General features: G+C 41.2%; 1 protein-coding gene across 4 annotated transcripts in view; it reads left to right on the plus strand.

Moving 5' to 3' along the window:
- Nucleotides 1-12225, plus strand: part of LOC6739326 (low-density lipoprotein receptor-related protein 1B) — a 60025-nt gene extending 47800 nt beyond the window's left edge. For 2 of the 4 annotated variants that reach the window (XM_016172190.3, XM_039291843.2), the window contains 6 exons: nucleotides 35-421; nucleotides 483-1296; nucleotides 1355-1919; nucleotides 1987-3319; nucleotides 10806-10932; nucleotides 11047-12225. In XM_016172190.3, coding sequence (XP_016026477.1) covers nucleotides 35-421; nucleotides 483-1296; nucleotides 1355-1919; nucleotides 1987-3319; nucleotides 10806-10932; nucleotides 11047-11211 — 3391 coding nt within the window. In that variant the 3' untranslated portion in view covers nucleotides 11212-12225. Of the gene's footprint in view, nucleotides 1-34; nucleotides 422-482; nucleotides 1297-1354; nucleotides 1920-1986; nucleotides 3376-10399; nucleotides 10739-10805; nucleotides 10933-11046 lie in introns of those variants that run through there. The other 2 variants (XM_016172191.3, XR_006541544.1) reach the window with 2 other exon arrangements.

Raw genomic sequence — 12225 nt, forward strand, 5'->3', positions numbered from 1 at the left:
ATGTCATCAATTAACGAGTGCGTTTCCTTTTTAGATGCGATTCGGGTCGGTGTATTCCACTGGCTTGGCGCTGTGACGATGACCACGATTGCCCCAATGGCGAGGACGAGCCAGCCAGCTGCTTTAGCTCAAAGGCCACCTGTGATCCAACCTACTTCAAGTGCAACAATTCCAAGTGCATTCCCGGCCGTTGGCGCTGCGACTACGAGAACGATTGCGGCGATGGAAGCGACGAGCTGAACTGCCAGATGCGCAACTGCTCGGAGAGCGAGTTCCGCTGCGGAACAGGTAAGTGCATCAAGCACAACTATCGCTGCGATGGAGAGATCCACTGCGACGATAACAGCGACGAGATCAACTGCAATATCACCTGCAAGGAGAATCAGTTCAAGTGCGCCGCCTTCAACACGTGCATCAACAAGTAAGTGATCAGGACTTCTTTCCGGGAATGTATGTACTTATTTAAAAGTTCCTTTTTGCAGGCAATACAAATGCGATGGCGATGATGACTGCCCGGATGGGTCTGACGAGGTGAACTGCACTTGCCATTCGGATCACTTTAGCTGCGGAAACGGCAAGTGCATCATGTCCCGCTGGAAGTGCGATGGATGGGATGACTGCTTGGACGGCAGTGACGAGAGCTTGGAGACCTGTGCCAAAACCCATTGCCATGCAAACGCCTTCAAGTGCCGCAACCAACTGTGTGTGCGCAACTCGGCGCTCTGCGACGGCGTCAATGATTGTGGGGAGAACGAGGATGAATCTGATGCTGTGTGTGCGGCGCTGCCCAAGTGTCGACACGATCAATTCCAATGCGAAAACGACGACTGTATCTCGAAGGCCTTCCGCTGCGATGGACAGTACAATTGCGTTGACGGATCCGATGAGATGAACTGCCAGCCGCCTGTTTGCGGTTTCGGAAGCTGTTCCCAAATTTGCATTGAGAAGAAGGCAGGCCACTACAATTGTAAGTGCGCGGATGGCTATCACAAGGGGCCGGAGAAGAATGCGACTTGCTTAGCATCCGGACCGGATCAGATCCTCTTGCTGGCCTCGGAGCAGGAGTTCCGATTTATTCTCCCTGCCAAGCAGGAGGGCACCACCGTAGTTGGCTTCTTCCAGACGGATAGCCTCAAGATAGACGTTTTCGACATACTGATTAGGCCCAAGGATACGCTGCTCTTCTGGATTGACTCGCACCACGGCAAGGTTCACACCATGAAGATAGCCACACCGCATGTGGAGGGTACGGGAGTAAGGGTGCGCCGTGATCTCAAGGAGCTTACTGCATTTAATGTGAGTATATACCACTTATACTCATTTTGTCCATAAAATAACTATTATTGCCTGTTAGATTCCCGAGTTGGACGATCCAAAATCGCTGGCCGTGGACTGGATATCTCAGCGTGTGTACATCATTGACTCGAGGCATAATCAAATTCTGGCCACCGATATTGAGGGTAAAAAGTACATATCTCTCGTGTCGACGGGCATGAATCCTACGGATATTGTCCTGGAGCCCGAATCACGCATTATGATCTGGTCCACCCTGGAGAATGGTATACTGGTAGCCTCTTTGGACGGCAGCAACAAAAAGAGTTTGGTGGAACGCGACGTGGGCTGGCCAATTAGTTTGTCAATGGACTACCCGACAGGCCGTCTGTACTGGGCTGACTATCGGAAGGGAACGATCGAAACGTGTCGTCTCAATGGCAAGGATCGCAACGTGGTTAGGCGTTTCGGAAATCGAGAGAAACCGCAGAAGATCGACGTCTTCGAGGACTATCTGTATATCAAGCTCTACGATCAGAGTATCATTAAGATGAACAAGTTTGGTAACGACAACGGCACGTACTTGCTGAAGGGCTATCGCTCGTCTGACATTGGCATCCTGCATCCAATGAAGCAGAATAGGAATAGTAAGTTGGCTCTTTAAGCTGAAAATTAATGTTCTCTCTTATATAATGCAAATGTTTTTATTTCTAGTAAGCAATCCTTGCGCCAAGGATCCGTGCAAGTCATCTCGCGCCCTCTGCATTCTCTCCTCAGAGTCTTCCGTTGGGTACAGTTGTAAGTGTGCCGAAGGCTATGTTATGACCGATGATGGGGTTTGCAAGGCGCACGCGGATATACCCGACTATTGTCCTCTGCAGTGTAACCTGGGTACTTGCAAGATTGTGGACCACGTGCCCAAGTGCATCTGTCAGCCACAGTTTGAGGGCGAGCTTTGTGAGCATTATCGATGCTCCGGCTACTGTCAGAACTACGGAGTTTGCTCTGTTGCGCCAGCGTTGCCAGGATCTCAGGAGCCGCCACCCCTAAAATGCACCTGTACAGCAGGATGGTCGGGGGCACGTTGCGAGACCTCCATGCCTGCTTGCCAGAGTCGCTGCCACAATGGAGGATCGTGCCTGATCTCAGAAACGGAAGGCATGAAGTGTAGCTGTCCCAAAATGTTTACTGGCGAGCAATGCGAGCACTGTAGGAATCTAACCTGTGAGAATGGCGGTATCTGCAGGGAAACGCTAACGGGCACCCCGCAATGCGAGTGTCCGGATGGCTTCACCGGCAAGCGATGCGAGATCGACGAGTGCGCCGATTTTTGCAGGAATGGCGGATCCTGTGTGATCAGCACAAAGGGTCAACGGCAGTGCAAGTGCCCCAGTGGCTACTTTGGCGAACATTGTGAGTCCAATTCATGCCGCGACTTCTGCCGCAACGGAGGAACTTGCTCGGAAAGAGGTGGTCGACTAAGTTGCACTTGTCCGCCGCGTTATATCGGCGAGAGTTGCGAATCGGATCTATGCAAAACCTCCAGCCCACCGCACTTTTGTGACAACACCAAGGTACCCACCAGGGATCCCTGCACGTTAATGATATGCCAGAATGCGGGAACCTGTCACGTTATCAAGGGCGTGGCACTCTGCAATTGCACGGACCAGTGGAATGGAGATTTGTGCACCTTACCCGTAACGGATGACAATCCCTGCGCCCGGTATTGTGCGAATGGTGGCGTATGTCACCTGGACGAGTATAGATTGCCACATTGCAGTTGCATTGGAGACTGGCAGGGCAATGCCTGTGAGATGCCGCCCCACTGCGTCGGAGGCGAGTGCAACGTCTGCCGTCCGGGCAGCTCCATTAATGAATGTTTGTGTGAGAACAACAGGGTGGTGCCATGTCTGTCGGACAGCGCCGATGCCCTAAAGGGTGAACAGGAGCCCACGGAATCGGGCAGCGTGTTCTCTGTGCTGGTCTTGGTCCTGGCGGTGATTCTTCTCGTACTTGCCTTGTTCGCTGGTGCAGTTTACTTCCTTAAGTGAGTGTTTTTTAATATGACTTTATGTGGCGTTGTAGTATGTGCATATATCGAGGGTACACTGTACCTATAAGTACACAGCAACACTTAGTTGCATTGCATAAATAAATGTCTCAAGTGAGCGTGATATAAGATCACCCATTTATGCTTTAAGCTAAGTCAGCATCCCCACGCTGGCCGCTGGCCATATATGCGCATAAGCTCTCTCTCTCTCTCTCTTATACATATATATATATACGCTGCTCTTCTGCCGCTGTCGACGGCGGCGCAGTCGCAGTATTTAGGTAAGATTAGACACTCTGTAGAGGTTAAGCAGGCAGAACCGTTTCTGCTACTCGAAGAGATAAGAAGAAATAAAAAGGTGGCCTGACGGCTGCACTCAACTGCAAGGAAAACACGTGTTCTCAATTGGTGGCAAATATTGGTTTATTACATGGCGACCGTGAGGCAGGAGCCTGCGATCTGAGGACTACTGAGGAAATGCTGCTAATATTGCCGATTTGATTTGGGAATTCTAAACAGCGACAACAGGTGTGAGAGGCAGGCCGCCCCTTACACCAGTGCGGGAGACCTAGAGACGGGACACTGAAGAAAAAAAGAAACAAAAATACTGAGTGAGTAGAGTGTGGTAATGGGCAAACGCGGATGTCAGAAAATCAAAAATAAAGGTATAGCACATATTAAGTGGCTATGATATACAAATAAAACACCGCCCCCATGGGCAACGGCACAGAAATTAACTGCCGAATTAGACTTTCTGAAAGAAAACCTCCAGCAAAGAAAGCCGAATACCACAACTCACTCAGCAAAAATAGAAATAATCAATGAAGAAATAACTGAAAATTCAACATCACCCAAGCCGAAAAGACCCGACGTCTGCATGAACGACTGCCCTCGACCATTGTAAGCCGCAACAGCAATTAGCACGGCATCCTGCGAGGATAGGATTAGGATAAAGGATAAAGGATTCCACCGGCGCGCCGCACATGACAACAGCGAATGTCTACCAAGCAGACGTTCGAACACCCTGCTCCTGTCGAGCAAAGGGATCTGCCAAGTATCAAAGAGGTAATAGAGGTAGATCCGTCCGCGGGACCAAAGCCCTTGACCATACAAGAGTACAAGGCACGGACTGCAGCGAGGGAGCAGCCACCTAAAAAGAAGAGGGGTGGCCGCCGGATTAAGTTGCTCAGCGCCCGGAGGCTCAACATCGAACTACTGAAGACGGCAACTAATGAGGAAGACAGGCAGCGCTACAAAGAGCGCCTTGCAGCCATCAATCAACAACTTCGTGGTGCGAAGTAAAGCGGCGGGCTGCGTTATACGCCATAGCCTCAACCGCCCAAATATTATATTAATGTTGTCGATGCGGTTTCCGCTGCAACAAAATTACTAACTTATCAGGGACCCATTTCATAACTAACACATTATACTCAGTCCTAAACTTAAAATAAGTAATAATATTGTAAAATTGCAAATTGCAACCGATGTAAACTGAGTATAATGAATTCATCTATCAAGTAAAAATATGTTTAACAACAGTTTAGACCTATTAAAATTTCGAGCTATATTTATATCTGATCGAGATAACAATAATTGACCAATTCTCAAAGTTAAAATTCTATTTGTACTTTTGATATACAAATAAAGACTAATTTTCCCCATATCAAAATGGGACATAAGTCGTGGATACAACCCCACAGTTAAACTCAATGTACTTACTATTTTTGATTTTAGTTATCCTATCAGCCTTTTAACCTGGCCTTAAAACTTTATCAGTTTCACAAAAGATCGTTGAAAAAGACTTACATGAGTCGAGCCAATGATTTAGACAAAATCTAATAGAAACTACACCAAAAAGGTACAAGTGCGATTACATCGCTAAAAGGTACATACATGGAATGGCTAAACTTAACCATATCCATAAACAATATTAGAGATGCTTTTGATAAATCCTATAAATGTATTAATAAAACCGCGCTGATCAAAACTCAGACGCTTATTTTTCACATAAAGGTATTGATAACACAATACAACACATTACAAAACCTAATAGTAACAAACAAAAGCAAACTCACTGAAGAACATAAAGTCCAATGCTTCAAAGTTCTCAGTTCATTTGGTAAAAGACTACATAATACCAGCGTTAGACACAGTATTATAATAGAAGTCCCAACAGAACTAACCAAAATAGCAGAATTCGACGAAAGCCAGTTAAGAGACTTGGACGAGTCGCAGCCGCTAGAAGATTTAGATATCGAAAGCGATATCGAATCAATAGAAGAATTAAAATTTAATACCGTACAACCAAATACAAGAAACATGGCCAACGCATTAGAAGCTCAGAGAGCATACGTTAAACAGGTATCTGCCACAGTACCTGAATTCGATGGTAAGAAACTCCATTTAAACAGGTTTGTGACAGCACTAAAGTTGACGGATCTAACTAAAGGAGATCAAGAAACTTTAGCAGTAGAGGTCATAAAGACCAAAATTATTGGCCCATTAAACTATAAAGTAGAACATGCGACAACGATACAGGCAATAATTACCATATTGCAGGCAAACGTAAAAGGCGAATCGCCTGACGTTATAAAGGCCAAATTAATAAATGCCCAACAAAGAGGCAAGACCGCGTCTCAGTACGTTACAGAAATAGACAGTATGCGTAAGCAGCTCGAGGCAGCTTACATAGACGGCGGATTAGACGCCGATAATGCTGACAAATTCGCGACTAAAGAGTCGATATCAGCAATGACCAAAAACTGTGCCAACGAGACACTTAAAATGATCTTAACTGCAGGTACATTTAGTACATTCAACGACGCAATGGAAAAATACCTACACTGCAGTACAGAAATAACCGGCAATTCAAACACAGTCTTATTCTATAATGGGAATAATAGACGTGGTAATTATAATGCCTACTATCGTGGTAGAGGCAGAAATAATTATAACCATAATTATAACCAGAATTATAACCAGGGTTATAACCAAGGTTATAATAATAACAACAGAGGTCGCGGAGGCTACCGCGGCCACGGTAATAACAGAGACGGAGGTAACCGAAGGGGTAACCAAAGTCAGAATAATAATAACAACCGAAATGTGCGTAACGTACAATCGGAAAACAGCCAGACCCCCTTAAGAGATCAACAGTAAAAGTGTTTAAAGTAAACCTAAATCTGAGTATTTTCATTAAGACAAAAAACCATGAAACAAACACAGTTCTTACATTACTAATAGACACAGGTGCAGAAATTTCATTGCTAAAAGCCAAAGCAAAGGAATATAATAATATAAATTTCAGTAATATATCAAATATTACAGGTGTTGGGCAAGGAACCATACAGTCTATAGGAACAGTAGATCTTGACATACGCATTCAGGATGTTCTAGTGCCACATGAATTTCATGTAGTACCTGAGAATTTTCCGATACCATGCGATGGCATAATCGGTATAGATTTTATCAAGAAATACAATTGCGTATTAGAGTTTCAAAATAACAAAGACTGGTTCACAATAAGACCCAATAACTTCAGTAGACAGATTAGTGTACCAATTACACATAACTTAGACTCCAACACACTCTTATTGCCAGCTAGATGCGAAGTAATCAGACAAGTCAAATTACTCACTAACGAAAAAACGGTGGTAGTACCAAATCAGGAGCTGCAACCAGGTATAATAGTAGCAAGCACCATTGCCGATAGCAAAAACGCATTGATTCGCATTATAAATACAAATAATAAAGACGCCATAATAGATAGCGCGAAGATCAAATGCGAATCAATGAAAGACTATGACATTTTTACAACACCAGTAGAAAAGGAAAATAGAACTGAAGAAATTTTAAAACAATTAAGATTCCCTAAACAATTCAATAATGAACTAACTAAGTTATGCACCGAGTTTAGCGATATTTTTGGTCTAGAAACAGAACCAATATCGGCTAACAATTTCTACAAACAAAAACTCAGATTAGGGGAAAAAACACCGGTCTATATAAAAAACTATCGCATGGCAGATAGCCAAAAACCAGAAATCGCCAGACAGGTAAAAAAATTAATAGATGATGGAATAGTTGAACCATCAATGTCTGAATATAATAGTCCATTACTTTTGGTTCCAAAGAAACCACTTCCGAATTCCACGGAAAAAAGATGGCGATTAGCAGTTGACTATCGTCAAATAAATAAGAAACTATTATCAGACAAATTTCCACTTCCAAGAATAGAAGATATTCTTGATCAATTAGGAAGAGCAAAGTATTTTTCATGTCTCGACCTAATGTCTGGATTCCACCAGATAGAACTAGAAAAAAGGTATAGAGATATAACGTCATTTTCAACAGCCAATGGCTCATATCGCTTCACGCGATTACCATACGGACTGAAAGTAGCACCAAACTCCTTCCAACGTATGATGACACTTGCATTTTCTGGTCTTGAACCATCGCAAGCATTTCTATATATGGATGACTTAGTAGTAATAGGTTGTTCAGAAAAACATATGCTCAAAAATTTGACTAACGTATTCGAGCTATGTAGACGACATAATTTGAAACTACATCCAGGGAAATGTTCTTTCTTTATGAAAGAAGTAACATATTTGGGTCACAAATGCACCGATAAAGGTATACTCCCAGATGACACCAAATATGAAGTTATAGAAAAATATCCTATACCAACAGATGCCGACAGTGCTAGGCGTTTCGTAGCCTTCTGTAATTATTACAGACGTTTCATTAAAAATTTTTCTGATCATTCACGCCACTTAACGAGGCTTTGTAAAAAGAATGTTCAATTCGAATGGACAGCAGAATGCAATGATGCATTCGAATACCTTAAAACAGAATTAATGAAACCAACATTACTACAGTACCCAGATTTCGGTAAAGAATTTTGCATAACAACCGATGCTAGTAAACAGGCATGCGGAGCGGTACTTACACAAGATCACAATGGTCAACAACTTCCAGTGGCATACGCTTCAAGAATGTTCACTCAAGGTGAAAGTAATAAGTCCACTACAGAACAAGAATTAACGGCCATTCATTGGGCCATAAATCATTTTCGACCATACATATATGGCAAGCATTTCATGGTAAAAAGCGATCATAGACCATTGTCATACCTATTCTCTATGAAAAATCCAAGTTCAAAACTCACTCGTATGAGGCTGGATTTAGAAGAGTATGACTTTACTGTAGAATATCTTAAGGGGAAAGATAACCATATTGCGGACGCCTTGTCTCGCATAACAATAAAAGATCTGAAAACAATCAACAGAGAAATATTAAAAGTTACCACCAGATCAAAAGCTAAACAGGAAAATTCCTGTAAAGACGAAGCAATAGTCAAAATACAAGAGGAAAAAGAGCAAACAATAGAAAAGCCCAAAGTCTATGAAGTTGTCAATAATAATGACACAAAGAAATATGTTTTAATCAAAATAGATAAACACAAGTGTTTATTAAAACGAGGAAAAACAATTGTTTCACGCTTTGATGTTGATGACTTGTATTCTAATGAAACATTTGATCTAAATCAATTCTTTCAAAAGCTTATTTCAAAAGCCGGAATGCATAAAATAACAAAAATGCGAATATCACCAAGTGAACAGATGTTCCAATTTGTATCACTAAATGAATTTAAAATAAAGGGCAACCGAGTACTCGAAAAAGTAGAACTAGCTATTCTACAAAAGGTGATAATTATAGACAAAAATGACGAAGCTCAGATTAAAGAAATTTTGACAAAATTCCATGATGATCCTATAGAAGGAGGCCACACTGGTATTTCGCGAACCCAGTCAAAAATCAAAAGATTTTATTATTGGCCTCAGATGACCAAGACAATCTCAAAGTATGTAAAGACTTGTTTGAAATGTCAACAAGCCAAAATTACAACACATACGAAAACTCCATTAACATTGATGCCAACGCCAGCAACAGCATTTGATACTGTTTTAATTGATACCATTGGTCCACTACCGAAATCGGAAGACGGAAATGAGTATGCAGTTACAATCATATGCGATCTAACCAAGTTTTTAGTCACTATTCCAACACCGAATAAAAGTGCTAAAACAGTTGCAAAGGCTATATTTGAATCATTTGTACTGAAGTACGGTCCAATGAAGACGTTCATTACGGATCAAGGTACGGAATACAAAAATTCACTTATGAATGAATTATGCAAATATATGCATATAGAAAATCTAACATCTAGCGCTCACCATCATCAAACTTTAGGAACAATAGAAAGAAGCCACCGAACTTTTAATGAATATATACGTTCATACATATCGGTTGACAAAAGTGATTGGGACATTTGGTTACCATATTTCACTTATTGCTTCAATACAACACCCTCAATAGTCCATGACTACTGCCCATACGAACTAGTATTTGGCAGACTACCCAGACAATTCAAAGATTTCAGTAAGATAAACAAAATAGACCCAATATACAACTTAGACGACTACTCTAAAGAGCTTAAATGCAGACTAGAATTGTCGTACAACAGAGCAAGAAGAATGTTAGAAAAAGCAAAAGCGGATAGAAAATTAAGATATGATAGGAATACAAATAATTTCGAATTAAAAATAGGAGATAAAGTATTACTTAGAAAAGAAACAGGTCATAAGTTAGATAAAAGATATGAAGGTCCTTATGACGTAGTAGATATAGGAATAAATGACAATATAACCATTAAAACAGGAAGTAAGAAACAACAAATAGTACATAAAGATAGGCTAAAAAAGCACAAATAGAATGAGAAAAAAAAAGGGCAATCAATGCCAAACCTTTCATAATAAAACTTAAATAACGGCCTGATCAGCCAAAACAATATAACAAAGACATAGATATAATCGAATTTTTATTAATTCAAAATACATACATATTTTTTCTTTATTCATTTAAAAATTCTATATCATAAATAATGTTAATTCATTAAAAATAATATTTAAGTAATTTTTATTTTATAATGATAATATAGTTGATAGAAAATAACTTCATTTCTTTACGTTATTTTAAAAAAGAGGGGAGGTGTAGTATGTGCATATATCGAGGGTACACTGTACCTATAAGTACACAGCAACACTTAGTTGCATTGCATAAATAAATGTCTCAAGTGAGCGTGATATAAGATCACCCATTTATGCTTTAAGCTAAGTCAGCATCCCCACGCTGGCCGCTGGCCATATATGCGCATAAGCTCTCTCTCTCTCTCTCTTATACATATATATATATACGCTGCTCTTCTGCCGCTGTCGACGGCGGCGCAGTCGCAGTATTTAGGTAAGATTAGACACTCTGTAGAGGTTAAGCAGGCAGAACCGTTTCTGCTACTCGAAGAGATAAGAAGAAATAAAAAGGTGGCCTGACGGCTGCACTCAACTGCAAGGAAAACACGTGTTCTCAATTGGTGGCAAATATTGGTTTATTACAGCGTATCTAATCCACGCTTTTTGCGCAGGAAACATCGCATAGCCCAGCCATTCTCCCACGCTCGATTGACGGACAACGTGGAGATTATGCTCACCAATGCCATGTATCGCGGGGATGCAGATGAGGCGCCAACATTCGCCAGTGAAGATGACAAGGTGAGCACATATTTTCATAATATATAATATGTAGCTATAATCATTTTTATATTTATAACTCAAAGAATGAATTGTCCACAGCCTACATATGCTATTGACCACAACTAACTCCAGTTTATTTTGCAGGGTAACTTTGCGAATCCGGTGTACGAATCTATGTACGCGGATGCCATTCCGGAGCCAGTGAGCACGGAAATAACACACAGCACGGCTCCGGACGAGCGAAAGGGTCTGCTGCAGCACACGCACGACGAGAATCACACGCCGGACATCCTCTGATGATTGACCCGCTGCAACCGAGAGCTGTGCTAGGCGCAGTCGTACATGGAGACATCCATATCCCAATCCTCAATAATGATTTGAATTCGAACACAATGGACTGATAGTTTAGCCATATAACGAACTTTTGTAAACGTTTGTGTATATTTTGTTTCCTTCTATTGTTTTTGATATTATTTTAATTTTGGGCTGACCTGAGCCTTCATCCAAAGAGCTATAACTCGGGCAGCCTTGCTCCCTTTGTTATGTCCCTAACGATGTCCTTATACTCTTATTTGCTTACACGTTTTACAAGCGCCTTTTGATAAATGAATTTTTAACATACGTGAATCTGTGTATATCCGAAACGTTTTGTGGATCTGTAAATTTAGTAGTTGGTAGATTTAGTTATAGCTCACGAGCTGAAGAAAAAGTTGTACATATTTTATACATTTATTGCCCAAAAGCAGCCTAGTTAACATTTAACAAAACGGAGGAATCATTCGAGCACTCACTAACAATTTGCCAATTAGTGAATGCGGGCGAAATCGAAATCGTCTCTTGAGATTGACCAAATATGCATTTAAATTAATTAAGTATTCACAAAGCCAGGACGAACAACGCCAGCACATCCAGAATATATCAATTAACGATCAAATTTCTTAGGAATAATTGCATCACACATCTAGAATACTTATGACTACAAACTTGTAGCACTATTTAGTTTGCACGATTTTCAAATCAATCGACCTAAAACCGAAAGGGATATACTGTAAAAATAATGCTCAGACTAAAGCCAAATTTTAACAATTATACAATGTAAAAATGATATTTATACATATAATGATGTATGTAATAAGCTAAGCAAAGCGCGAATCGATTAACTAACGCGCAACAGAAACGCACTGCAAGAAAACACTGTAAAAATATAATAAATATGCATTAATTCGCAATAAATAGAGCTAAGGAGTGTTTCTTTTAGGCGAAATAAGAAAAAATAAAATAAAACGATACAAAGCAATAATAATGCCGCAA

The sequence above is a fragment of the Drosophila simulans genome, chromosome 2R, assembly GCF_016746395.2.
Source record: "Drosophila simulans strain w501 chromosome 2R, Prin_Dsim_3.1, whole genome shotgun sequence".
NCBI classification, from domain to species: domain Eukaryota; kingdom Metazoa; phylum Arthropoda; class Insecta; order Diptera; family Drosophilidae; genus Drosophila; species Drosophila simulans.